Source organism: Rhea americana, unplaced genomic scaffold (assembly GCF_003343005.1).
Source record: "Rhea americana isolate MKP2758 unplaced genomic scaffold, rheAme1 scaffold_27, whole genome shotgun sequence".
Lineage (NCBI taxonomy): Eukaryota > Metazoa > Chordata > Aves > Rheiformes > Rheidae > Rhea > Rhea americana.
Genome location: NW_028186390.1, coordinates 3,578,574 through 3,603,542, shown reverse-complemented (window position 1 = coordinate 3,603,542; position 24,969 = coordinate 3,578,574). Strand labels below are relative to the sequence as shown.

The following is a 24,969-nucleotide window of genomic DNA, read 5'->3' as shown; positions in this document are numbered from 1 at the left end:
TAGCTTTTTAATGAGAAAGATGTGCTTGTCAAACATGTTTTCAAAGTTAAGAGTTACAAGTTACCTACTGATACAGGTTCACTAGTGTGAAATACCCTTGTCAGTATGGTATGTAGTTCTGCTTTAGTTGCGGTACTGAGAAAGAAAGTGGTTAATATCTAATTTCAGTGCTAGTAAAAAGAACACCACAGTCAGTGACAAAGACCCAATAACAAGTCACTGCATGTGCTTAAATGCTTTGGAATGTCATTGCTGCTTTAAAAACTACAAGTAGTGTCTAGAAAAGGTTAATCTGTGTATTTACTCATGTGTAGAAGTTTGTATTTACAGTAGGGTTATGATACCAACTTTAAGTTAGCTAAGGATATCTGTGTAAGCAATTGGAACATAGAACTAAGAACTAATGAATTTTTATTTACCAAAGAAGTAAAAATACTTCAAAAACATTGTATCGGGGCATCAGGACAGATGTCTTTGAAAAGCATGTTGTGAAAAGCACTTAAAAAGCTTTTGATAAGTTTACCACAAGCAAAATGCTGATTTGATTAAATCTAAGCCCCTCATTTTGATAAGTCAAACACTTTTAGGACTATGTATGTTATTGTAATACAGATTAGGATGGAAAATAAAATGATTACTTGAAGACATGCTTTCATCTTACTGCAACAAACACTTCTGCAAAGTAATCTTGATCCTTTGAAAACATATTTTTCAAAAATGCTAAGTATATTTTTAAGTACAAAAGGACATTTTAAAGTGCTATTGTTATTTGGAGCACAAGCATTCCAAGGGCTCCATTCTTGTTTCACAGGTTTCATATTTTTAAGTACAAAAGGACATTTTAAAGTGCTATCGTTATTTGGAGCACAAGCATTCCAAGGGCTCCACTCTTGTTTCACAGGTTTCAGTGAGTGTTTATGATACAAACTGGATAGCAGGAGACTTGATAATTTGCAGTGCTGTATTCCTATGAGAGTTAAAATAATGAATATGTATTTTTACCATACTTCCAACTCATCATCAATACTTACTACTACTACTGATAATAATAATAATATCTCTCTATAGAGTTGCACACTTCCAGCTTTCCATAGCTATGGAACATGACAGATAGTATTTATAGTTTTCACCAGTTAGTATGTCCTGGAGGGTTACTTCTGTCTATTTTAGCTCTGGTGGTCACACTGGCAACTAGATTCATACATGGCCACTGGATCAATCAGCATGAATCATTTATGTGACTCCTCAGACATGTCATTATTGGGTCCGTATCACAGAAGAAAGATTGCCTCTGATGTGACAGACCAACAGTTTCATATCCTTCTGTAAAATTCTTTCTTTGCCTCAAGATTTTTTCCCCTGCAGTTTCACAAATGTACTGAAAATTCCATCTTATTCAAGTTTAGTGGTCTGTTTTCCTTTCCGTCTTTCTTTTGTTCTTACTCAAAGCATCTGATCAATTTGAGTTTACAGATGACTAGAATTAATAATAATGACAACGATGTGATTATGCAGACAAACAGCTGTTCTAAATAGCAAAGTTTTGAAGTGCAAAAAAAGAATTACAGTAATATATGTATAGGTTTTTTACATTACATCTGTGGTAAAGCATAGATAGAGTCTAGATAGGGAGGTATGACATGACTTTCTGAGTATTTAAAATACACAAAAACGTGGTATAGACTGCAAAAGATTGTTTTTCTTCTGTTTCAAGTAAACTGGAAGATCAGGAACACTGGAAACAGAGATGACTTTTCTGCTCCACTGAAAATGGTATTAGGTGCATACGGAGTACAGTTAATTACCAATTAATGAGATTCTTTAAATGCTCTTTACACTCTTGCTGATGAGGATTCTCAATATAAGACAAGGTGGAGAAGTTAGTAGCACTACACTCCTCTTTCACATAGTCGTGCCAAAAATCTTAAAAAATCACATCTGCTAGGTTGTATGCTTGTTAAGGACATTATTTTCCTCCCCTTTTGGAGTACTTGTCATGTAAGATAACTAACAAATAAATGTTAAAGCAATAGGTGTTACAAAACAGTACTATAAACACACTAATCGGAGTCTTATTCCTAGTGAACTTCCTCCAGAGGCAATGATGAGAAAGAAAATGGAAAAGGAAGCCACTTACTGAGTTCCGCTGATGAAAAATGGACAGTGTTGGCTTAACCAATCACCTGGAGATTAACAAAATCCCAGGTGATGCAGAGATTTGTAGTCCTGAAAGCAATATGGCCAAAATGCTGAACCTCACCCATCACTGGTTAGCTCAGTTTGTACTGCTAGCTCTGTAGCGCCTGTTACCTTCACATTTTATGCAGGCCCCACTTAATTGCTGTTACAATTGGACCCACTGACTTTTACCTTTGCATTAACATTGACTATGCAAGAAATAAAAGTTAGATTGCAATCAAGGAGACAGCACACAGACATATCTTCAAAGAAACCTAGTAACAGCACATAAATATCTGTTGAGAAACCAATGGAATTGAGTTTGCTTCTGTAAGCAGCGAGCAGGATTGATTTTGAAAATCAGTCACAAGAGGTATCGTAGAATATTTAGGTAGGAGGTATAAATGATTATTTACTAGTATGATGTGACAGATGGATGAATAATTCATTAGAATGTACTAGTTAGCTCCTAACCATTTACTGTTTGACACTGTGCCTTCCTGCTTGTAAAATTGCATCAAAAGGCAAAACCAGAAAGATCAGAAATGCTAATCCCTAGCAGACCTAAACAGCCCACTAATACGGATTCTGTTTCCTTCAAAACAGGAACTGAACAACGTTGGCTCAGTGACAGCAGATATGGACAGTCTTCACTGAATGTGATCCAAAACTTGTTGGAAACTGAGAATCCTTTTAAATGTCACCGGAAACAGACTTTGCAACAGCCTTTTGTATGCGACACATGACTACAGGTTAGTGCCTCATTTACAGCTGCAGAGCTCAACAGCATTCTAACACATTCCAGCCCAGCTTTATCTTCCATGCTCAAACATTCTGGTCATCTAAAGATATACAACTAAGAAGAAGCAGTATTTATTTATGAAAGGTACTTTTACTCACATCTCTCCTAGGAAAGGTACCCAGCAGCTTGTACTCCTCCCAAGGATATCCCTTGGAAGCTACAAAATCAAAGACAACCTGCAGCTTGCTGCTGGCCAGGAAACGTCGCTCCAAGAATTCTCCACTGGGTGTCCGTATGCGCAGCTTGCTGACTGACTCAGTGCTCTCCTCCTTTGGTTCCGGAGGCAGAGATTGCTCAAGGGAGAGTCTGATAGCCTGAGGAAGGAAAAATAACCATTTAGCTTTCAATGTTAACAACACTGGAACAGAAGAAAAGGATAGAGGGCTTTTGTGTTTATTTTTTCTAGAACTTCCAAGATGTGTCATAGTGCTCCAGAGAAAGAGCTGCGCTGTATATCTCAACGACAAAATCATTTTTATTCATTCCTTAATAGCAGCCCACCAGACAACTAATTAAAATAAATCCTTCTGTATAACACATATTATTAGGTCTACAGTTAATGCACAATGGAGATAAGTAATTTAATCATTTGGCAGAAAGCCTTAGAAAAATTTGAATGAGAGAATAATTGTGAGGTGGCCAATTACTTCCTTAAAAGGTATAAATTAAAGCCAGGAAAAGTATTTCTTCAAATGCACTTATTATCAAATTGTCTTCCTCTTACAAAGAGTAATTAACCATTTGCAACAAAAAGACTCTTAACAACAGTTCGGAATAAAAACAAATAAATTCAAGAGTTTTACTATAAGTAAACTCAAAACACTGCTAGTAAGACATTTCATAATTAAAAGTACCATGAAGGTACGTGAGATATGTATAAAAGTAGGAATAGTAGAAGAAGGAAACCAGAAAGATAGAAATGGGAGCTTTAAGGTTTCAAGACATGAATTATTGTTATTTGAAAGAAGAAGATTCTAAGCACAGGTGTGCACTTTTTCTGCAACAACTTGCCTGAGAGCAGCCAATATTTAAATGACTAGGCCACAGAGGCTAGGAAATAACTATGGATCAAAAATGTATATGCTTGTCTTGCTGCTAACTTTGTCTATATTGCTTACGTTAAAATTTAAGGGCGGGAACCAAGTCTGTATTCCCTGTTTTCTGCCTCCAGGAACTCCTGTAACACTAATACATTGATCAGAATTTTTTAGAAAATAATGCCCAATGTTAGATTGCTGAACTACTTCAGCATAATTTTCAAGGACAGTTGAGTGTTGTCAGTGCTCATGGACAGATATATCTGATGGCCCTGAGAACATGCAGTATTTTAAAACAATTAGATCATACTTAGAAAAGCAGTCTTGTTACTACACCACCTTACTTTCTGCAGTCAGTGAGCATCTCAGTAGCTGCAGTCAGAAGCATGATAACAATTCTTCACCTGAATACACTGAAAAGATGATTTTCCAAAATGAAGAGGCAGTCAGGCACTAATTTACCTACATTTTCCAGGAAATTTCAAGATACACAGTTGCTATTTGTGCCATTGCAAATCTCCCCAAGGTCATTTAGTAACAGAAACTGATGGAAGATGATTACATTAAAGAGCAAGGAATGGGCAGAAGCAAGATTATGAGGCCCTTTAAATAGTCTACTTTTTACACACGAACCTCTGAGCAAATTATATCTCAGTATAAATATTTATATGTAGAACTTTAGTTCATTTTTGCTCATCTACTATGAGATTATATTTTAAATAGATTCCATTTTAATTTTCTCTCTCTCCATTCTCAACCACCTGCTTACTGTCTTTCTGTTCTGACATTTCCCCACACAGTATAACAACAGATGCTACATTATTTACTGAACACAATCAATTATATTATAGAAAAATAAACAACAGTAGCTCATTAGAGCTCTTTTCTTTGTGCAAAGAACGCCCAGCTCCCCAAAGTAACTAGTCTCCAAGGCTTCAACATAAAATGGCAATTTACAATGGATATTCTGTACCAGCAAATCAAGTTAGAAAACAATGATGAGATGGATCACATTAATAACTCTGGGATCTGAACAAGCAATTTGAGTTGTGCTGATAAAATGTTCTGTATGCGAATAGCTTTCTAGCCAGATACATGAACTGGACATAAAGCCACTTCTGAAAGTAAACATTGTTGCAGAACAACTCAGTAAAAGTAATCTGTATACTTGAAAATGGGGAGTGTTAGCAAACATTATTGTTAACATCCCATTTGTTCTACTAAGCAAATAGATCCTATTATTTTCATTACTACAGTCTACATTAAAACAGGGAAGCCCAGGTATATTCTGATAATATGGACCAGTTTTCCAGCCTTTGTGTAAGAAAACAATTTCCAAAAGGCCATAGTACTAGAAAAGGTTTAGGGGCAGGCAGGTGTAATAAAGCAGACGGAATTGTTTCTATTCATGCAAAATTACTTGAAAACGAAAAACATACTGATTACTTGAATCAGAATGTAAGTGAGCTGATGGCTTAACAGTCCTATTACTTCCACAGTACTGATTTATGTATGATTGTTATTAATCTCTCAGAATTGCCATCTTTTAATTATTCTTGACACAATTCTCTCAGTCCAGTTTGGTGCATTACTCCTTCAGTTGCCTTTTGGCTTCTATTCTTGACTTATATTAACAACAGGAGATGTGACTGAAATGTCAAATGTACCTTTAAGTCACACTGGGAAGGGGGGGAGGGGGGGAGAAGAGAGAAAGGCTGTGATATATCAGGATCAGTTCCAAAGACTTTAAATAAATGAAAAAATAAACTAGAATAAAATACCAAATTTCAAATATCTATAATAGGTAAGAGTCAAAGCAAAGAAATTCTATTAAATTTTTCAAAAAAATGATAGAAAGTATGATATTTTCTATAAATTTATAAATGTTAGAAAATATTTGTATTTTATTTATATTTTATATAAAACTAGAAACATAATCAGGTAATACATGTGCAACAGGAATGCTGATATAGCATTGTATTAATTACCAGTTTGCTCACAGTATGCCTAGAAGTCAAGGGACAAAACCCAGTCAAGGACTCTTATGTCACTTAATAAATGTATATGTTTATAGCACTTTTATTTTGATAATCTTATTCAAGGGTTTCAAAATCCTTTCCAGATATTAGCTAGTTGCGCTTCATAACAGTTCTGCAAGGAAAAGATCACTTCACAGAATAGTTGAAAGTATTTTAACTACTAGTCTGTTTTGCTTATGCTTTGAAATGTGGTAGGACTTCAGAGGAAGAAACATGGCTGTAGCCCAAGCTTTTTTATTTCCTTTTAAATCACATTATATATTTATTGGGGATGAAGAAGAGGAAGCTGCTAATACAAGGTGTGCTTTTTTGTTTTGTTTTTTTTTTAATGTGCACAAAGGTGAATGCCTACATAGATCTGCAGCTAGGTCGGGATCTAGGGGAGAGATGCTGCACGAGCTACCTCTGGCAGATCCCTGGGCCCTCAGAATCTACCAGCTGACTGCGTGACTTGCGAACAGTAAGTGAAATCCTTATCCCCATGCAGCCAAAGGCAAAACCTGATATACTGCATAATGGCCCATGTTGTACAAAATAGTTGATTATTCCCATGGAAAGATGCTGTTGCATGTAACTGCATCAAAGTCTCTTAGAAAGAATATTTGGCCAGATGTTACCACCTTTGTCACAGTGTGGCTTTCTGAGGGTCTAAGTGCCAGTTCACCAAGGACACCTTTGTGTGCAAAACTTCAGCTGGGGCCTGCAACTCTTTCCTTACTGGCAATAGTTTTTGGAAATATGCTATGAAAGATCATTCATTCTTTTTATTGTGCTATTATTATTCTGTTTTTTTTCCTCTGATATTTAAATTCATTAACTTACTAACTTATTTTGCAATTAACATGAAGAAAACTTGTTTAATCAGAACTAGATCTTTACATTACCACTGCAGTAGCAGTTTTGAGCTTCAAGTGTTCACTTCATTTTGAAAGGGCAAATTTTGATATTTAATGTCTTAGCCAGAGTCTTAAAGTGTTTGTTTAAACACAATTTTCATTCTAGTTAAAATTTAACGGTACACTTTAAAATGCACCAGTAAGTTTAACGTTCTAAATTTTTAAAAGTATTTTGTCTCCCAAGTTACATTTGGCAACTTGTTTGATCAGAACTGCAATAGGCTTTGTGTTTTTTAATGGAAGAAATGAAAAAGCTCTATGGTATTACATTTTTAAAAGTAGTGCCCGCCGAAATAATATTTCAGAATCTGAAAGATTCTACCATTTACAGAGCTATTTTGTTGGCGTCTTCGGTTAGTAGGCCTATCTAATATCTGGCTATAATTTGGCAGTGTGATCCATAGGATGCAACAGAATAGCTATTAAATTGTAGATAAAAATGACTTAGCTGCATTATATTTTATATATATGGTAAGAAATTAATAAAATATTTTCTCAACTTAATGTTCACATAAAAAAGTAAACTCTGAATTCAAGCTGCAATGTGTGCTGGATGAAAACGGCAATCTTCATAAATCCTAAAAGTTGTTAGAAAAGGTAAAATATCCCACCTCACGTTCTTCCTCCTGTTCTTTCCGAATCTGTTCCAAACGAAACTGTTCTGCTATTTCTCTCTCTTGTGCTTCCCTCTAAGAAAGAGGAACAAACAGTAATCACACATGTATTCACTGGCACCTTCCACAGCTGTGTTTAATGACAGGCATTAGCTATATGAAGGCAAAGAAACTTTCCAGCTTCTCTATTGGGATAGGAACTGCTCTCGACATGTTTACGTAATATAAAGCCATGTGAATAAAACCTTCATATTTCTTATGAAAGCTTGTTAATGGAAACTGTTATCTGAACTCCTTTATATTTCACCACGTTAGTATGACTAGTTGCATCTGTTTTAAAATTCCCTGAATTTCTATTATGTAAGAACTTCCAGATACGGTTAGACCCAAGGTTCGTGTAGCCTAGGATCCTGTCTGACAAATTATCAACTGTCACTTAGAAATTAATGCAAAAATAGGATATTTATTAAGTGATCTTCCCCTATCACTCCCTTCCCAACTTCTGTTATTAAGTAGAGCCAGGACTGCTTTAGCAAAATGATGCAGTCTGAGCCAATCCTAGTGAATTCGTCTAGCACCATTTTGTAACCACTTACTGGAATTACGTCTCCCTACAGTAACTGACTCATCTTAAATGCAGATTTGAAGCTGGGGTATTCCTCTGCACAACGGTGATTTTACCAATTGTGGAGAGACTCATGTCCTAACATTCATGAAACTGCTTCACCACACACAAACCTTTGCTCTATCAGCTTCAAGTGATATGCGATATGCTTCATCTTGCTCTCTTTTCACATTTTCTCTGGCTTCACGTTCATCCTAAAAAAAAGAAAAAGAAAAAAGAGTAAAATCAGCAAACAGCGGACTAATAATAAATTTATCTTTACATTCACCAGCATTCTTTATCCTCAGTGATTTCCAAGTATTTATCTAACCATTGCTAGAAGTGATCGGCAAAATGCAGACATTGGCTTAAAAAAAAAATCACAACTTACCTAAGGCTATGCTTCAATTGCCATATTATGATTTAGCATGTTCCAAGCACTGGTCAATGGGCCGGCCCTGGCACCAAGGCTCATTTCATCTGACCTCCCATTTTTATCACTGAGACATGGAGAACGGCTGCCCAGGCTGTGCAGATGCTGCTGCCAGCCGAAGGCCTCCTTCCCTGCACAGCTGTGCAGGGGGAGTCCACCTGCAGGGCAGGACAGGACAGGACAGGGGGATGCTGGAGATGCATGCGTGGCCCAGCACTGGGGACGAGTCCCAAACAGGGATCTCCCTCTAGCAGCCGACAAAATAATGCAAATACAAAATAAATGCAAAATAAAGCTGCCTTGTAATACAGCGGGACAGACTGTGGCTGGAGCAAGAGGCCGGATTTTAATCTGCTAGCTGCTTAGATGGACAGCAGGTAACAGCATGTCCTAATAGAGAAGGCCTGTTCTCAGGTTCTTAGTGTGGTTAAAAAAAAAAAAAAAAAAAGAAAAAATGCCCTCAGTAGGATCCGTCCCAGATGATCATTATTAAACATCATCCACAGCCCTGAATTTGTGTCATGGTGAATGCTATACAAAGATGGAAGACTAACAAGTCCTGCTCTGATGTGTCTTAAATAGAAAGATGCAGGCAGACAAGAAACATGAGATTAGTACGCCAACTTCAAACCAGCAAACCTAGCAAAATACCTTATTAATAATCACAGCACCAAAAAAAAAGGGGGAGGATTTTACCAAAAATAGGTGAATGACAAAGAGAGGCATCATCCCTACACTGGAGGATGTAGAAGCACCTATTCCTGAAAGCTGGAGTAATTGCACTGGGCTGAAGTCTGATGATACAAGCTATACAATGAAGAACTTCATACTCTGCCTCTCCAGAGCCAGTACTATCAGAGACAGTATCTGCAGCTCTGTGCTTACTCTTTTTACATCTTATAATCTTCCTAGAGCCTTCCAGAGGCTGTCTAGGTCTCTACAAAAATCAGTAAAATTTCACTGTGAGACTGCTGGTGGGCTTAGGACTCTCACCCATAGTGACCAGTAACACAGCACTTAAGCTGAGGTAATTTGTCCCCTATACTTTATAGAAATGAAAATCTACTACCTACTGATTTTTGAAGCATTTAATTAAACTTTTCATTCATCTGCAAATTTTATTCTACATAAAGGAGCCATTTTGCAAATCGACTATTTTTCTCCCAGAAGCTTCACTGTTTGGCAAAAACTCAATTCTACATTGGAGGAGCAGGAGTTAACTGTTATTATTAGGTCATGCAAACATGCCAAGATGTTCCTCAAACAAAACTCTAACACATCAGTTGTTAAAGAGTTCTAAATTAGCATGCATCCACAAGGAGAAAGGACAAATTGCAGGAAAAGGTATACAACCTCCAGTTGGAAAGTAACAAGATCTTTTTAGAGGAAACTCTTCTTCCTTATAGAAACAGGACCCAAGATTATTCTACAATCAGTGTGTCCTAAATTTCATTCACAGAAGATACAGAAACCATCATTTTGTTCAGCATAGCTAAAACACGAGTAGAAGTAATTCTTGCAAAATGTAAAAAGGACAATAACCACTGAGTAACCTGTTCCCCTCCTGGCTTTGTTAAACTCCACACGTTATGTCTGTGAAATGCCTTCAAAAACTAACTCAAACTTTTGGAGAGAAAGGGATCTTGAAATAATGAAACAGCTCCAATGTTTATGTTGTCCAAAAACAAGGAAAGCCTCTTGAATAGACACTTTCTCAACACTTCTCAGAGATGGAACATAACAGTAGAGGAAACTATTTTGTACAGCCTATACTGAGATTTTCCATAAGCATACCATAAGCTTACCTTCAAATGGTAAGAAATAAAATGTTTTTTTCCACATCAACTTACTGAATGGTCTCATGCAACCTGGGAGAGGACAGTCATTTAAAAAATATTCTTAGGAATTGTTTTGGAGAGAACCTGTTTAACTTTTGTGTTTTGCGACTTCATATATCTCATTCTAACTCAATTTCAAAGGTCACATAGAAGTCCAGTAATGCCTGGGAGAAAACTGAAAGATCAGATGCAACTACTACAATTACTGGCTCTTTCCTTCACCAGAAGATTGCCAGCAATTAACATATACTTCCTTTAGTCTAATAAATAATAATCAAAAAGTGATAAAAAATTTAAAATTTGTAAAATTTGTTAAAACTCATTCCACAAATATATACTAAATCAGAACTACAAGAAACTGAGTACTGAGTTATTTTGAATTTAGAAATGGTCTAGAAAACTCAAGAAAGATATTAAATATTACTAGTGATGAGTATAGTATTTAGAGAGTTTTACTGAATAATTTTTGAAATTGGTTTAAATTATATCATCTGGATGACAACTTCAAAAAAAACTGACACTGTAGATTATATTACCAGTATCTAAGTGTGAATTCCAGGCACTTTTATATATATATAGATATAGATATTTATTTATTTCTTCCCTATTCATTGTAGTTACCATCCTCCTAAAACTGGATTATGAAAAAGATGTCAGGAATGTGAAGAATTACCACACATGACTGCCTGGTCCTCACAGAAATATGTAAGCCACATCTAAAAGTAAATGACCATGCCAGAGTTTTACACTGCATTTGGACCATACTATTCTTACTGAAACAGACCTTAAAAGCAGATTTGTAGGTAGACTAGACAGCACTGGAATCCAGTGAAGCAGATGTAATCATACAAAATGTCTCTTTGTACACGTTTCAGTGGTTTAGTTGTTATTATTGCTAGCGTTCTATAGGGATAGACACACCAATGGTCATCATGGCAAATTTGCAATATTCTCACAGAATTGTATGTTAGATGATTTTTCAACATTATATGCTATAAGCCTCCTTTTTGTAACGTGGTTTGCTATTTTAGTTATGACTTCCTCTATAGAAACCATACAAAGTAATGAGGATGAGTCAAGTTCACCAGAAAGCAACAAAAGTAAAATAATAATAGTGACAGGAAAAGTAGCAGAAAATATTTTACAAAGAAGCTATCATTGCTCTAACAAAGACCACAAGAGGAAGACGGAATAGCAATACAACTAATAACTAACTTAACAATAATCTGTCAAAACTGTTATCCATAAAAAGAAAGTGTTAGCTGAGAGTTTTCCTGTTAAACCCTACATATATTGCAGCATCTACTGAACATCAGTAAGTGTATCCCTGCAGCACTCCTGCCACTAAGGCAAATGCTGCCATCTTCCTTTTTCAAGAAACCAAGGTATAAATAACGTGCATCTTATCCCAGGTCATTTTAAAAGCTTACATCAGAAGAGGAGTTAAACTCGGTCATTTCTTAATTTCACACTGTTGACTGAAGGACAGTATGAACGTACATCATCCAAACTATGGGTTTGTTGGGCATGGGAAGAAGAGACAGCCCTCCTTTGCTTCTTAAAGGGAAAACATTATTTCAAGACATCTGAAGTATTAATTCTAGATCTTACCAAAAATGTTCATAGAACAAATAAAATACTTTATGTATTCTGTACACTTTTACCTGGTTATTTCTTGGTATCGTATGAAAAGCAGAAAGTGAATCCATTATTAAGGCTGAAAGGAGTGACAAGATGTAAAATGAATTAGAACAGAAACAAGTATGTGTCTTTGCCACATCTGCTGCAAAATGAATGCAATATTGTAAAGTAGATGAGACTTGGCTCTATCACATTACAGTTTGGCTTCTAGCTTTAACTTTGTCATCTGTACTATAGCTCACTTGTATGATTTGTTAAAATAATGGCAAAAGTTAACTCTGCTTGTTTACTGCGGGAGATGGCTGTGCATAAAAAGCTTATACACTACAAAAAATACATTAAATAATAGAATGAAACACCAAATTCAGTATTGATAAGAATCTCATTCATTTGGATCAAGGTTCTTCTGCCTGCTTTTGTACAAGCCAGACAGACTTATTTTGTAACCAACAAAAGAATATCCAGGCAATTAAGAATGGATTTATATATATATATATATATATATATATAAAAAGAAGAAGAATGAAACTAACATAAAAAAAAAAGTTCTTTGCTCACACAGGTGTCTTTTTAAGGTCCAAACTCTGCCTTTGGATGAGCACATATGAGCTGACTTTAACAAAGCACTAAGTCTCACCTGTACCTTGATGAATATAGCAAGTAAGTAGACAAATAAAGACAGAAACATGGAATAGGGAAGATGAAGCCTGCAAGCCAAGAGATCAGAGTGCTGAGGAGCAAAGAGCATCCTTCTAAAAACATGTAATGTGGAAAAAAGTGGGAAGGAAAAAGGAAGGAAGGAAGAGTGTAATGGTAGAGGAACAGTCTTCTGGAAGAAAGAGAAGAGGCTGACATACACATAATCAGTACCAGGAAGGTGAAAAATGTAAAGAGATTAAAGCAAACGATAGAGCAGAAAGAATTCAAGTCATTAAAAGGAAAAAAGGATCCTGTCAGCTTACATGATATTTCTTCTGTGCTGTCAGCCCACAGGGGAAAGAGATACAGATGCTTATATATGAAGGAGTCAGTTTGCCAGGGGAACGGGAGTCTGGAAAGCATAGCTGGAGAGCTTGGTCTCTGCTGAGCACCCGCTCAGTTTCCACGGGTGCTCTGAGAACCACACAAGGACCCTCTGAGCGACCACTGCTGTCGACTCAGAATGAGTAACTATCCACTGTGATAAACTGATGAAAAATAGTAGCAAACTGCAGATGCATAGACAGTAATTCAATGTTGTTAAATATACAGAATCTTTGAGAACACATGAGGATTACATTGCGGCACCCAACATTGTGTCCTCTCAAAAACCCAGGAAGTATACAGAAGGAGTATCCTTCTCAAGAAAGTACACAGAAGGAGTAGAGACTTTTCAATGGCTAATGACAAAATTACCATAGGTCTGGGAGGGTTTCCACATGCAAAAATATCGAAAAAGTAATGCAGGCTACACAGTAGGTGTATCTGAGGTGACTCAAGGATCTCTGCTTTCCCAGTTTGAAAATGCAACAGTATGGGGGATGCTCATGCAATGGGAGGTTGATACATTCAAAGAAAAAAAAAGTATATCTACATAATACATTGTTTACATAAGAATTTCTTCTCAATGATGCATGTTACAGATGCAAAGTTAGAAAAAATAGAATTAACATTTCTGTTCATGAGATAGTTAAAACAAACAGGGTAAAACCTTTTCTTTAGTAATACACAAAGCAACAGGCCTAAGAAAAACTTACAGATTAAGTTTTTTTTTCTTAGAGTTAAGAAATTCAGGATATCTCTTTTCAATAATCATTCTCCATATCATTTCCTGCAGCTACCTCTGAAGCACCTAGTAACAGGTATTTTCAGATGGCAGTTGACTGAAAGGGGGATTTCTGGATGGATTTAAGACAGAAACTCCCCCTTTTCCTGCTGATTATACAAGCACAAGAAAACTGCTTTTAGGATGGAATATTTTGTTGAAAAAGTCAGCTTTGGCCCTTCTAGGCTTTTGTTGTTGTTGTTATTTATAAATGTAGGAGTTAATGATTTAACTCCAGGTATCAGTTTTGCATCTGATCTGTCTCAAGGAGATGTGTTATATTTTATTTCCTGTTGCCTTTTGGAGTCAGTTATTACTATGAAGTAAAAACAACTAATACAAAACTTAAGAAGATAACCAAGACCAGAAGATATGTTCTTAGAGCATCAGTGAATAAATGGCTGTTACAAGAAAGACAAAAAAAAAAATGTATTTGCAACTGCTGAATGCTTATCTGACAGAGAGTTCATTTCACTGAACCACTCCTGGAATTAAAAAATGCAAGTGCTTAAGGCTATTCATGGGAGCGTTAAAGAGGAACACCCCTTTGTCCAAACAAAGCAGCGCAATAAAGGCATTAATGTGATTCACTGAAGATGACAGACTTGCACATTGTATAACTTAAGCATATGTGATGGGGAAGATATAGAAGGAAAAAAGTGTACACAAAACGCATGAGGCACATGAGAACGATGAAAACCAAGCAAATACAAACTGCAGCAGTGCCAGACCCACAGGTGGGGAGGAAGGACCAAATGGGCAAAGAAGGGCAGAACATTGCAGACAGAGTGTCAAAGAATCCTGCCTATTAACAGCAAAGACTGAAAGCCACTTCCACATACTGAATTTTGGAAACTGCCTCACATGACAAGGAAAAAAAAAAAAAAAAAAACACCGCCCCACCGCCCCAAAACCAGAACCAGCACCGTCAAGAAGCAGTCCTGCCATTTCCACAGGAAGCCAGCCAGCCAGTCCTGCCAAGATGTCCTCAAATCTGAGCTGGGGAGCAGGGAAAGCTACTGTTTATTAAAAAGACTAAACTAATATCCAGTGACCACAGCCATCAGGATGTGCAGCAGAAAATCCGTTTGAACTAAAGATATTTTCATCTCATCTTCTGGCCTCCCATTGCCCCTCCTTTGCATTGCGTCCTGGTTCAAAGTAGTCCGTAAACTCTTGACGGCAGCGATCGTATCTGCTGGCAGGTCACCACAGTGGCGTGCCCGATGGCAAAGCAGGCCTTAGAGGTTTGGAGTGCTAGCGCATTACAGATACACAATTGGAAAATTTAATCAAATAAATTTTGATTACTGTAGTATAATTAGTTATAACTACTAATAATTAGTAAATGTGCTAATTGGATTTTTTGAGGGGTTAAATCACAATCTTAGCTAGATGGCTGTCATCACCATAATGTTTTTGCGCTTTAGAATTTAATGAATTTCAGGTATTTATTCTCATAACCTCCTGTTATGCAAATACTATATAGCATGATATGCAGGACAGTGTTAAATGGAACAAAGATTATCAAAGGTATTCAAATGCTTAATTTCTACTGATTTTAATGTAAGCTGCAGGGCCTGAACAGAAATAGCAGAGGTCGGCTGAACGGCTAATAGACACATTTAGGCTGTCTGCTGCCGAAGAACACAATTGCCGCTGAGGAGCAGAGGGAAGTGACTGATCTAAAGGAGGAAAAAGCAAACAGATCCCACACTAGGAGAATATTTGACAAGAACCATTCCTCTGTAATTTCTTTTGTGGATGTGAGATACAGCTTTGGAAAAGTGTTATGGCATCCTATCAAACAAAGGAAATCCTTTATATGTGACAGCAGCGAGGAGCAGAGGAGGGAGGCACAGTGATACAGAGCACCTTATGGCAAAGTCATGAAAAAGACACTTCACCAATAGACTGCTGTCTAATACAAGACAGTTCTTGGGGGGATACGCAAGCATATTTCTAAAAGTAGCTGTGGTAATGAAAAGATGATGAATTTATGTCATGTTGTTGCTTTGGAGTTTTTGTTTTCTTTTACATATTTTTAAATCCCCATCAAGATATTAATTAGGGAAGACATATATTTTCCTCGTGCTACATCAATATGTTGGAAAAAGAAATATCATTGAAGATCAGAGCACAAAGACTTTGACTTTGCTTGTCCACATTTTTATATAGCTCAGTTTCAGTCAAAAAGTGTTAACAGCAGTTCTTCCAGCTTAAAATTCTTAAATATCTCTCTTCTTTTACAATAAAGAAAAGTGTGTGTCAGCTGGAGATAATTTAAAGTGAACTGAAGTTTTTAATTTGAATTTGTAAAAATTCAAATTGTTTTTTCAAGCAATTTTAGGTATTAAAATTATACCTTGAAGTCTAATCCAAGAGCAGGAATGCTAGAGTTGCGTAACTACAAAAATAAACACTATGATAGATCCTACTGTTACTTAAATGTGGACAAGTTGGACCAGCTGTGTAACAGTCAATGCTTTTACAGTAATAAATGTTGACAGCAAAAATAAAAAGAATGCATTACTGAGACATCATCGAATGAGCCCTGTCATTACATGGAAACTCCACCCTGTATAAGCTTGTCAAAAAGTGTTACTGTAATCCTTTGAGAAGCCTCCTCCTCAGGCAACAGAGGAAAAATGTTTAGGATAGGCCCAGAACAGGTGTGTTGCACTGTAATGCCAGTATTTAATCAGGGATCTCATCACATTAATTTCACAATGGAACTAACTCAGATCTATTTTTGCCCATCATGCAATGCTGAAATGATTACTTAACTATCAAACTAAAGTAAGCAAACTAACAGAAGTGTTTAAAAATGGACATTCAAAAGCACACAATGTTTTAGAGTCATCATTGCTTTTCTACATCCAGCACCAAGCAATGACATTTAAGAGGAAAAGATGCTAGGCCCTCTTTTCAAAGCCAGTCCCTGCAAAATCTCAGTTCACACCTTCATCAGCGCTGGCAGAAGCTGGTTGTTTCAGCTTTGGGGGCCTCTTTTGGAAAACAAACCAGTCCTGCCATCTGAACAGTCGTTGAGATATAAACATATGTAGCGTGAGCCAGAGGATCACACACTGTTAGAAAAGCAAAATATATCCAATAGATTTATGAAATCATTAGTGTAGCTTCTATTAGTACCACCAGAAAGAGCCTGAAGCTGCTTCTAGGATAAGAAACACCTGGGACTGAATACTTCCCTGGGACGCGGTGATCTCCCTGGTGCAAGAAGATGCCAATGCAACTCTCCATGTCCAAGGGTTGACACTGGCCAGTGATCCCTGCCTGTGGGGTAGATGAGCAATCGTTCTTATTTTTCGTCTAATGCTATCCTCAGGAAAAATAAAGAGAGGGAGAGGGAATGAAAAGAAACAGCTGCAAAGTGATGTTGTTTTGTAGTAAATCCATCTACTCATCCATCAGAATAATCTTGCAGACCTGACCTGAAGTTGGACTTCAGACCCTAGACTGAACCGCAGTGACAACAGTGGGATCGTATCCTGGCCAGCGGGCCTTGTTGCTGTTGACGTTGGTTGGGATGAGCTTGCAGCCCATCTTTTAATTATCCACTGGCTGTTTCTTTACAGAAAGCACCACGTTAACACAACAGCAGTACATTACTGATCATACTTTATTATTTACGGCATGTTACTGTGGCAATTTAAGTAACTGAAACTTAAATAGCATGACAGCTAGACAATATATCTAGAAAGACATATCAGTGTGGTCCAAAAGAGGCAGGAGGTTTCCAAATCGTCATTTAGTCAACGTGGCTTACAGGCAGCAAGCCACAGGTCTTATGCTTCATGCCTGGCTCAGAAGCCATGGACAGAGAAAAGAAAAAAATAAATAAATAAAAAGGGAGGGCAGATTTGTCTCCCTTTAAGAAAGCCTGGGAGAGAGAGTCGAGGTGTAAGTTACACACTGCTGTTTGTCTTAAAACAGATACCTCACTTGAGTACTTGAGTACTATGAGTACATACACACATTTAATGTTCTCTAGGGTGCTTCTTTGGAGATCATGAGCTTAATCCAATACAGTAATCAAATCCAGAGGTTATATCCAATCATTAAGTAAATAGTGGTATTTTAGCACTTGACGTTAGAACAATAAAATGCCCCAGATTTGCCAATTAAAACTTTATGAGGCTAACCATTGGATTTTACTAATACATGGATACAAAAGCACAGGTTGAAGCTGGCCATACTGTTACCACAAGCTAATGAAGTTACTCACTTCCCTCTGCTGAGGTAAGGCTCCGATGCAGTTCTGCGCATCCTGCCTACAATATCAGTTGATGACCAGTGACAGGGAACTGACTGTAACGCAATGCCTGAACAGATACAGTCAGCGTCAGTGCCAACACCTGTACCCTTAACTGGCAGTGGTAATAGCCATCCTGAACTGAAATAACCATCAGAGGGCACTGCAAAACATGCTGTGCTACACAGAATTATGTAGGAGCAGTGTCTGAAGCTTTCATGTGCATGCAAGTTAAAAATCCAAAGTGGAGAAGTTCAGCTGTGTAAACTGACTCATTAATGATTTCATGCTGTTATTTACAAGTGCTTTCAGTTCTCTTTCTCTCTTTCACACACTTCTGTTTACAACAAAGCTATATAGCTGGCTTCTTTTTTAAGAAAAGAAAAAACACAAAAGAATTTTTTGCTTATCTTCTTGTGGTTTTGTGATGACTTACTGTTGCTATTAAGAAAACAGTAACAGAAACCGGACTCTGTATCCTGTTTGCCATTGTAATATTGGGGAAAAAATTGCACCCACTGCAATAAGATCTTAAAAAAGAAAAAAAGAAAAGGTGCTGATGTTTGAACACTGTATATTGTCAAGTACAAGATTTATATGAAAGTTCAATATTATGTAGCAAACCACAAAAAGACAATTTTTTTTTTCAGGTGAAAGCCTTCTATTGAGTACAGATTGCTTGTTAAATACTCCCTTTCTGTAGTAGTAATTTCTTATAGCAAGGATCTGTTTTGTTTTTTAATTCCTGCTTCAGAGGCAAGAGTGTCTGAGATCAGCTTTTCTGTGAGCTTGTAACAAGCAGAGCCAGGTTATAAGTAAATAATCTATTTGTGTGTAGAACCCATAGTGTCTATAAATCTGTCCCCAAGTTTATGAAACATTTCCATTAGTTTTCTGAATGTCAAAATATATTAGGAAAAGGTCCTGCTGGGGAAGGAATGTCCCTGGTGCACTCAAAGGCAAGAAGACACAAGAAAATGTGGGAAAAGACTAGAGAAGACTTGAAGAATAGTAGATCTTAGAAGAATGTATACAAATGAATTTTCTACTCTCCCTACGCAGGCAGAGCACTTAAAGTGAAAAGTCAGGAAGAATCCATATTACCATAATAGGGACATGTATTACCACTCTCCTTCGCTCTCTTGCCCTCCAGGGAGAGACCCGCAGAAGCTCAGAATGTAGAAGCCAGTTCTTGGTTCCCAGAGGACCATGCTCTAGACGTTACCGAGTCTTCTCATGCCTAAACTTTCTCTCCTTCACTCCTATGTTTTTTCTCTGTTGCTCTGGTTTTACCCTCCCAGAACAGCTCTATCACTATCTCACCTGGATCCTCCCTTGTTCTGAATACTAACCTTTGCCTCTCTGGACAACTGCTCTCGTCTCCTCTTCCTCTTCTCACGTCTAATTCCTTTTCTTATCCCCTACTTTTTCCTATCTCCCTGTCTCTATATGCTTTTCTTTCCTGCTATATTCTTCCTTTCTATCAGCTTTTATAGTTTCCAGTCCTGAGCCTTTCCTAGAACTCTTTCTTGTGATCTGAATTTTAACTTCTTATTAGAACAAACAAAAAAAACCCCAACATATTGCTGTTAAAATGCAATATAAAATTCAATTATATTGTGCCTCGGATTTTTCTTGTAATCCTCATATTAAAATTTGTGTTCAGTATTAACAAAATTAAAATCAATTTCTTTTTCAACAAATTACAGGTAGCATAAATGAAGAAGAAAAAGAAAACAAACTACAAATATTGTGCAGATACCGTGCCTTCATATTATTATAAACATAATGGATAAATCTCCTACTAATGAGACACAAGATTTAATGTGAAGAATGTGTTTAGTGAATTATTGTCAATCACTGTCTATACAACAGGATAACAATAATCTTGAATGGCAACACACCTATTATTATAAATTCCTAACTAAGTACTTCATTATTTCAAAATGTCACTCTCAATTTATAAAGTAACAGATAAGCATCTCTCAACTGTAAACCTCACAGTGTCTACTTCTATGTAACTGAAACACTGTTTTTGAAAAGTCATGTCATCACTTACCATTTTGCATTGTTTTGAATGGTGACTCAGTACTGGTAAGGTTTGTTTTTTAAGGCTGCTTTTCAATCTCCTTTCAAATGTATACGTTAAGACATATGAAGCCATTTCTGTTTTTTACCTATGATTTAGAGGTGATCATTGGGAAAATATGTGATTGTTATTTCCTGGTATGAGTGTATTAAGGTATATAATACCACTGTAAATGTAAGCAGTTACTTATGACTAATATTTAGGAGAAAAAAAAAAAAACAAAAAAACCCACAAGAATTCTGAAAATACCAGTAAACGAATAAGGAGGTCTCTCTTTTTGAGAGACCCAACTAAATACGTAAAGAATAGCTAATGCTTTTATCTTTGATGATGGAAGAGGCACACTAAAACACAGAGTACCTCACTTCACTGGCTAGTGAGACAGCTGATTAATTTTGTATCCCAGTCACTTGCAGAAGCCAATAGGTATCTGCAGGAACTTTCAGCTCTCACCTCATCCTTTATGTCTTCCTGCTGTTGGGCACTGAAGATCTCCATCGCAGCCATCAGCCTCATCATTAGCTCATCCACTGTCGTGTTACCTAGCAACAAAGGAAGATAGCTGAACTTCATATAATTAAAGTTATTAAAAATTAAGTCATTTTAGAGTTAATCCATAAGAAATAACCAGAGTGTAAAAAACTGACAGAGCAGAAAATGCTCATATCTCAGTAGAATGTTTTAAATTTGCTGTTTTATTGAAAATTCAGTATTGTTTTTACAGGCAAATGTTGAGGCTAGAATTTTAGGTGGCCCAAATGTGAACAACTACTTCTGTACTTGCTTTGAATAACTCTTTATTATGATTATTATTGATGTTAGAGGAAAGTACGCTATCTGCAGTTCCCTGACAGGAGCCTGGTTTTACACTGCTAGAACTCATAGGTACAGTGAGGCAGAAGGTCAGGTAACAGGAATAAAGATACTGCCAGTAGCATCCAAGTGGGTTGTCTAGAAATATAGGGAAAAAAAACAGAATATGATGATCAAAAGCACACATACACTTTTATTATTCAGATGGATCGTTTTATTCAGGTAGATAGAAACTCCTTGCATTTTTAGCAGTGGCTCCCCACTCTGATAGGACTGAAAGATCGTTTCATTTCCTACCAAGGAATAACTCAATCTTTAGTTTCTTCTCTTAGGTGGAAGAGTAGACTGCCCATTAGAGCCACTCGTCTTAGCAGTTTAAAGGTAAGACCATTTCCTCATGATAAATAGGCTAAGATTATAAACTCTATAAACGCATACAACATATAAACTCTATAAACAATATAAGGCTATATAAGCATCTACCAACCTAAACAGTCTTTGGATACTAGCACACCAATACCAGCAAGACCCACATTTATATTGGTGATGCTGGTCAAAATCCCAGCCTAACTACCAGCCACAGTAAAAAACAAAAACAAACAACCCTCCATAGCTTCCGACCCCAGTTAAAAAAAAAAAAAAAGAATCCCAAACTTAGCCCACTAAATTCCCTTGGGAGTTAAGTTTCTATATTGCTGTATCTCTTTTGTAAACACTGCCTCCTCGCCCAGCCTTGAAAGACCCTCATTGTTCCCACGTCTTGCATTCGCTACCTTCCTTAGCAGAAAATTTTAACCAGCTTGCTACAACACGCATAACTTCAGAGAATACAATTTGTTTGAGGCCTTAATCTTAAAAGACACCAATGTCCCAATTCATGGGAAAATAACAAGCACAGCACATTTTGATTTTTGTTAGAATTTGAGTGCTGAGATATATTTAGGTAAGGCACCAATACCTCATCACTTTAGTTCAGTTCAAAAGGTTATTTGCTGAAAAACTGACACATAATTAAAACTTAATGAGTGCTATTAAATTATCTGGACTATTTGATTGTAAAATGCAGCTTTACATTATGACTCCAAATCACCAAAGTGCTAAGGCCATTATGTAATTTAAGCCAGTAAGCACCACCGATTTTAGTGGGATAACAGGTGTTTAAAGTTACACAAACCTAAACTATGCTGCAGAGTTATAGCCAAGAGAAAATCTAGTTATTAGGTTTAGAAGTGACAGAAGTACCATGAAAAATTTGGATTTCTATGGGAATGTACAAGCAAAAATATTTTTGCCCTGGGAAGGACCACTGCAGATTCCTCAAGCAGACCCATATGAAGAAGGGAAACACCAACACTGTTCAAAAGGCAAATGACTTCACCATGAGAAGAATCTGAAGCTGAATCTCCTTAGGAAAATACAGAGATTAGAATAAAGATGGCCAGATGTAAACAACACACACATAAGAAAATAGTTGTGGAGAAAACAAAAGAAATGAGGGGTCCTTATTTCTTGATGCATTTTAATTTGAAGAATTACAGAGAACAACAATCTAAGAGCATCACTCCACACCTGAATAACCTTACTGCTAGGGAAATCAAAGTAATGCTGCTGTCAGAAAGAATGGCTCATGCAAGCTGGAAAGTCCCACTTACAGGACGTTATATTAGTGACTTAAATTTCTGATGCAATTTGGAGTCTCAACACTGCAGGCAGGTCTGTAAAAGTCATGTTCAAATAGTAGACCACTACGTGCAACAAGAGTCCACGAATTAACAAGGAGCTATACGCCAAGAGCGGAATACATTCTTATGCTGCACAAAAAGCGTGTTCCAAATTTTCTTCAAATTCAGGGATTTATCTAATTATAAATTTGGAACTTAAATGGAACTTCTTATTTAGAAAACTTGGCTTCAACTTTTTTTAAAAAAACACCTTATAAATAGATAAATAAAAACAGAAAAGAAAGCCTTGATTCTACTACAGTAATGGCAACTTGAATCTATAATATCATGTTAAATAATACATTTATGAATAATAGTTACTTCCATCATGGCAACTAAAAGGTTTTCATATGTGTAATAAACTCATATTCTGACCATCTCAAAAAAGGAACTTAACAAAGATGTCTTCTAACAGTTTCAATACCCACATAAGAAATATTTGCAATATAACACAAGAACTGTACCTTGTATTACATTCAATACTTCATTAGATGATCGTTTTCCCATAATAATAAGGAAAAGCGGAAACTGATCTGTCTTCTGAGTTCGAATAGTTTGGGCTACAACACTCCCGAAGTGTCTAGTGCACATCGTCAGAAACCTACGTAGGAAAAAAAATATATACATTAGTTTACATTGTAGATTTTTTTAAGTTAGTGTTCAAAAAATATTCAGCAGTTTAATTGTGTGCTATCTACTATTTAACATCCAGGCCTCTGTAATCTATAAGGAATTCTAGAGTTATTTATTCCTTTTTTATGATTATCGCAATATTTAAAAATATGATAAAATAACTAATAACTGTCAGAGGCAGTGATTTCATTGATGGAGAATTCCATTTTCTCTTGCATTATTCTTCAAACTATAATACAAAGCTAAAGCCCCCCAAAATAATCATTCTAAACCAATTGTTAAAAACTTCTGAAGAGGAACTAAGTGAAGATGTTATCTAGCAGGCGTGAAGAAGTGCAGAATTAGTATCATTTCATACAAGAAGCACAATTTAACAATGAACTATTGCACAAATGTTTTTATAATCGCAGAATTAAAACAAGGTACTTCAGAATTGTATTTTCTTTTGTACTAGTGCCCTGCCAGTGACAAACGTAGCAGTGTGATCTAAAAACAATAATTCTAAGCTTTTGACCAAAAAAAGCTCTCAGATATTAGCATATAGAAGTCTAGCATTAGTATTCTTAACACGATCTTGAATAAATGAAAAAACTGATAAAGCTTTTCTCTTCCATTAGAGGACTGTTTGAAATTAGCATTTCTTTCAAGAGAAAAGGGTAGCTTATGATATGTTTTCAGATCTGATGGTAAAAAGTAAATGTCATAATAATAATGAATTATGAAAGACCAAATGCAAATATAGAATGCTTTAATAAGATCCAATTTAATAAAGTCTGTAAAAATAATGGACTTTTAATAACATGGGTCACAAAAGGCAAAACAGTGGAAATTCTGAGGACTAGCCACTGGTACAGGCTTATTAATTCTTAATTATGTTCATGAAAGGCAACTTAAATCGTGTGTTTTCTTATGCCTTATGATAATATTTTAGGTAACAACTGCTCTGAAATGTATGCTCTAACTGAAGTGCAAAGTCCTGTTGTCACATGCATTAGAAGCCAAACCTATTTGAAAAGACAAACTGCATTGAAATGTCAAGTGCTCTAAATCATTTGTTATCAAAAGATACTGAAAAGATTCAGAAATGGAATTCTGTAATCAATATATATTCTAACTAATAATGTGGCTGAAAGCGGAGAAGCCTGATGAACACCACATTGGGCTTTGACTTGAAGGCACCTGAAATACGAAAAAAAATCCCAACTCGAAGCCAACTTGAGCTATAACTGTAACCATACTTGACAGGAAGGCAACAAACAGGGATAGCCACTAAGTGTTTCAACGCCATCAAGGTTACTGGCAAACACCTTTCCTTGCCTCCTTCTTTCTCCATCTCTCGCAGTTCGGGGAATGACACGGAATGACAACAGATAGTTACAAGCAACCCAAATGACCGAGGGAATTAAGGGACTGATTTACCAGAAATATCTAACTAAAGACATACTATGCCGTTAAGACAAAATAAAGTGGCAATAAAGTCTGGACATATAAATTCTTAAGCAAAATAAAGCTTTTTTTTTCATTTTCATTTCCAAGTGGGAACAGTTAAAT

The 24,969-nt window shown here is 36.4% G+C and overlaps 1 protein-coding gene across 1 annotated transcript in view; it reads right to left on the bottom strand.

Annotated features, from left to right (window-relative positions):
• FAF1 (Fas associated factor 1) overlaps positions 1–24,969 on the bottom strand; it is a 173,630-nt gene that overhangs the window by 12,676 nt on the left and 135,985 nt on the right. The window contains exons 14-18 of the mRNA XM_085308055.1: positions 23,250–23,386; positions 20,705–20,793; positions 8,305–8,385; positions 7,564–7,641; positions 3,079–3,294 (exon numbers count right to left, since the gene is read on the bottom strand). Coding sequence (XP_085164181.1) covers positions 3,079–3,294; positions 7,564–7,641; positions 8,305–8,385; positions 20,705–20,793; positions 23,250–23,386 — 601 coding nt within the window. The remainder of the gene's footprint in view (positions 1–3,078; positions 3,295–7,563; positions 7,642–8,304; positions 8,386–20,704; positions 20,794–23,249; positions 23,387–24,969) is intronic.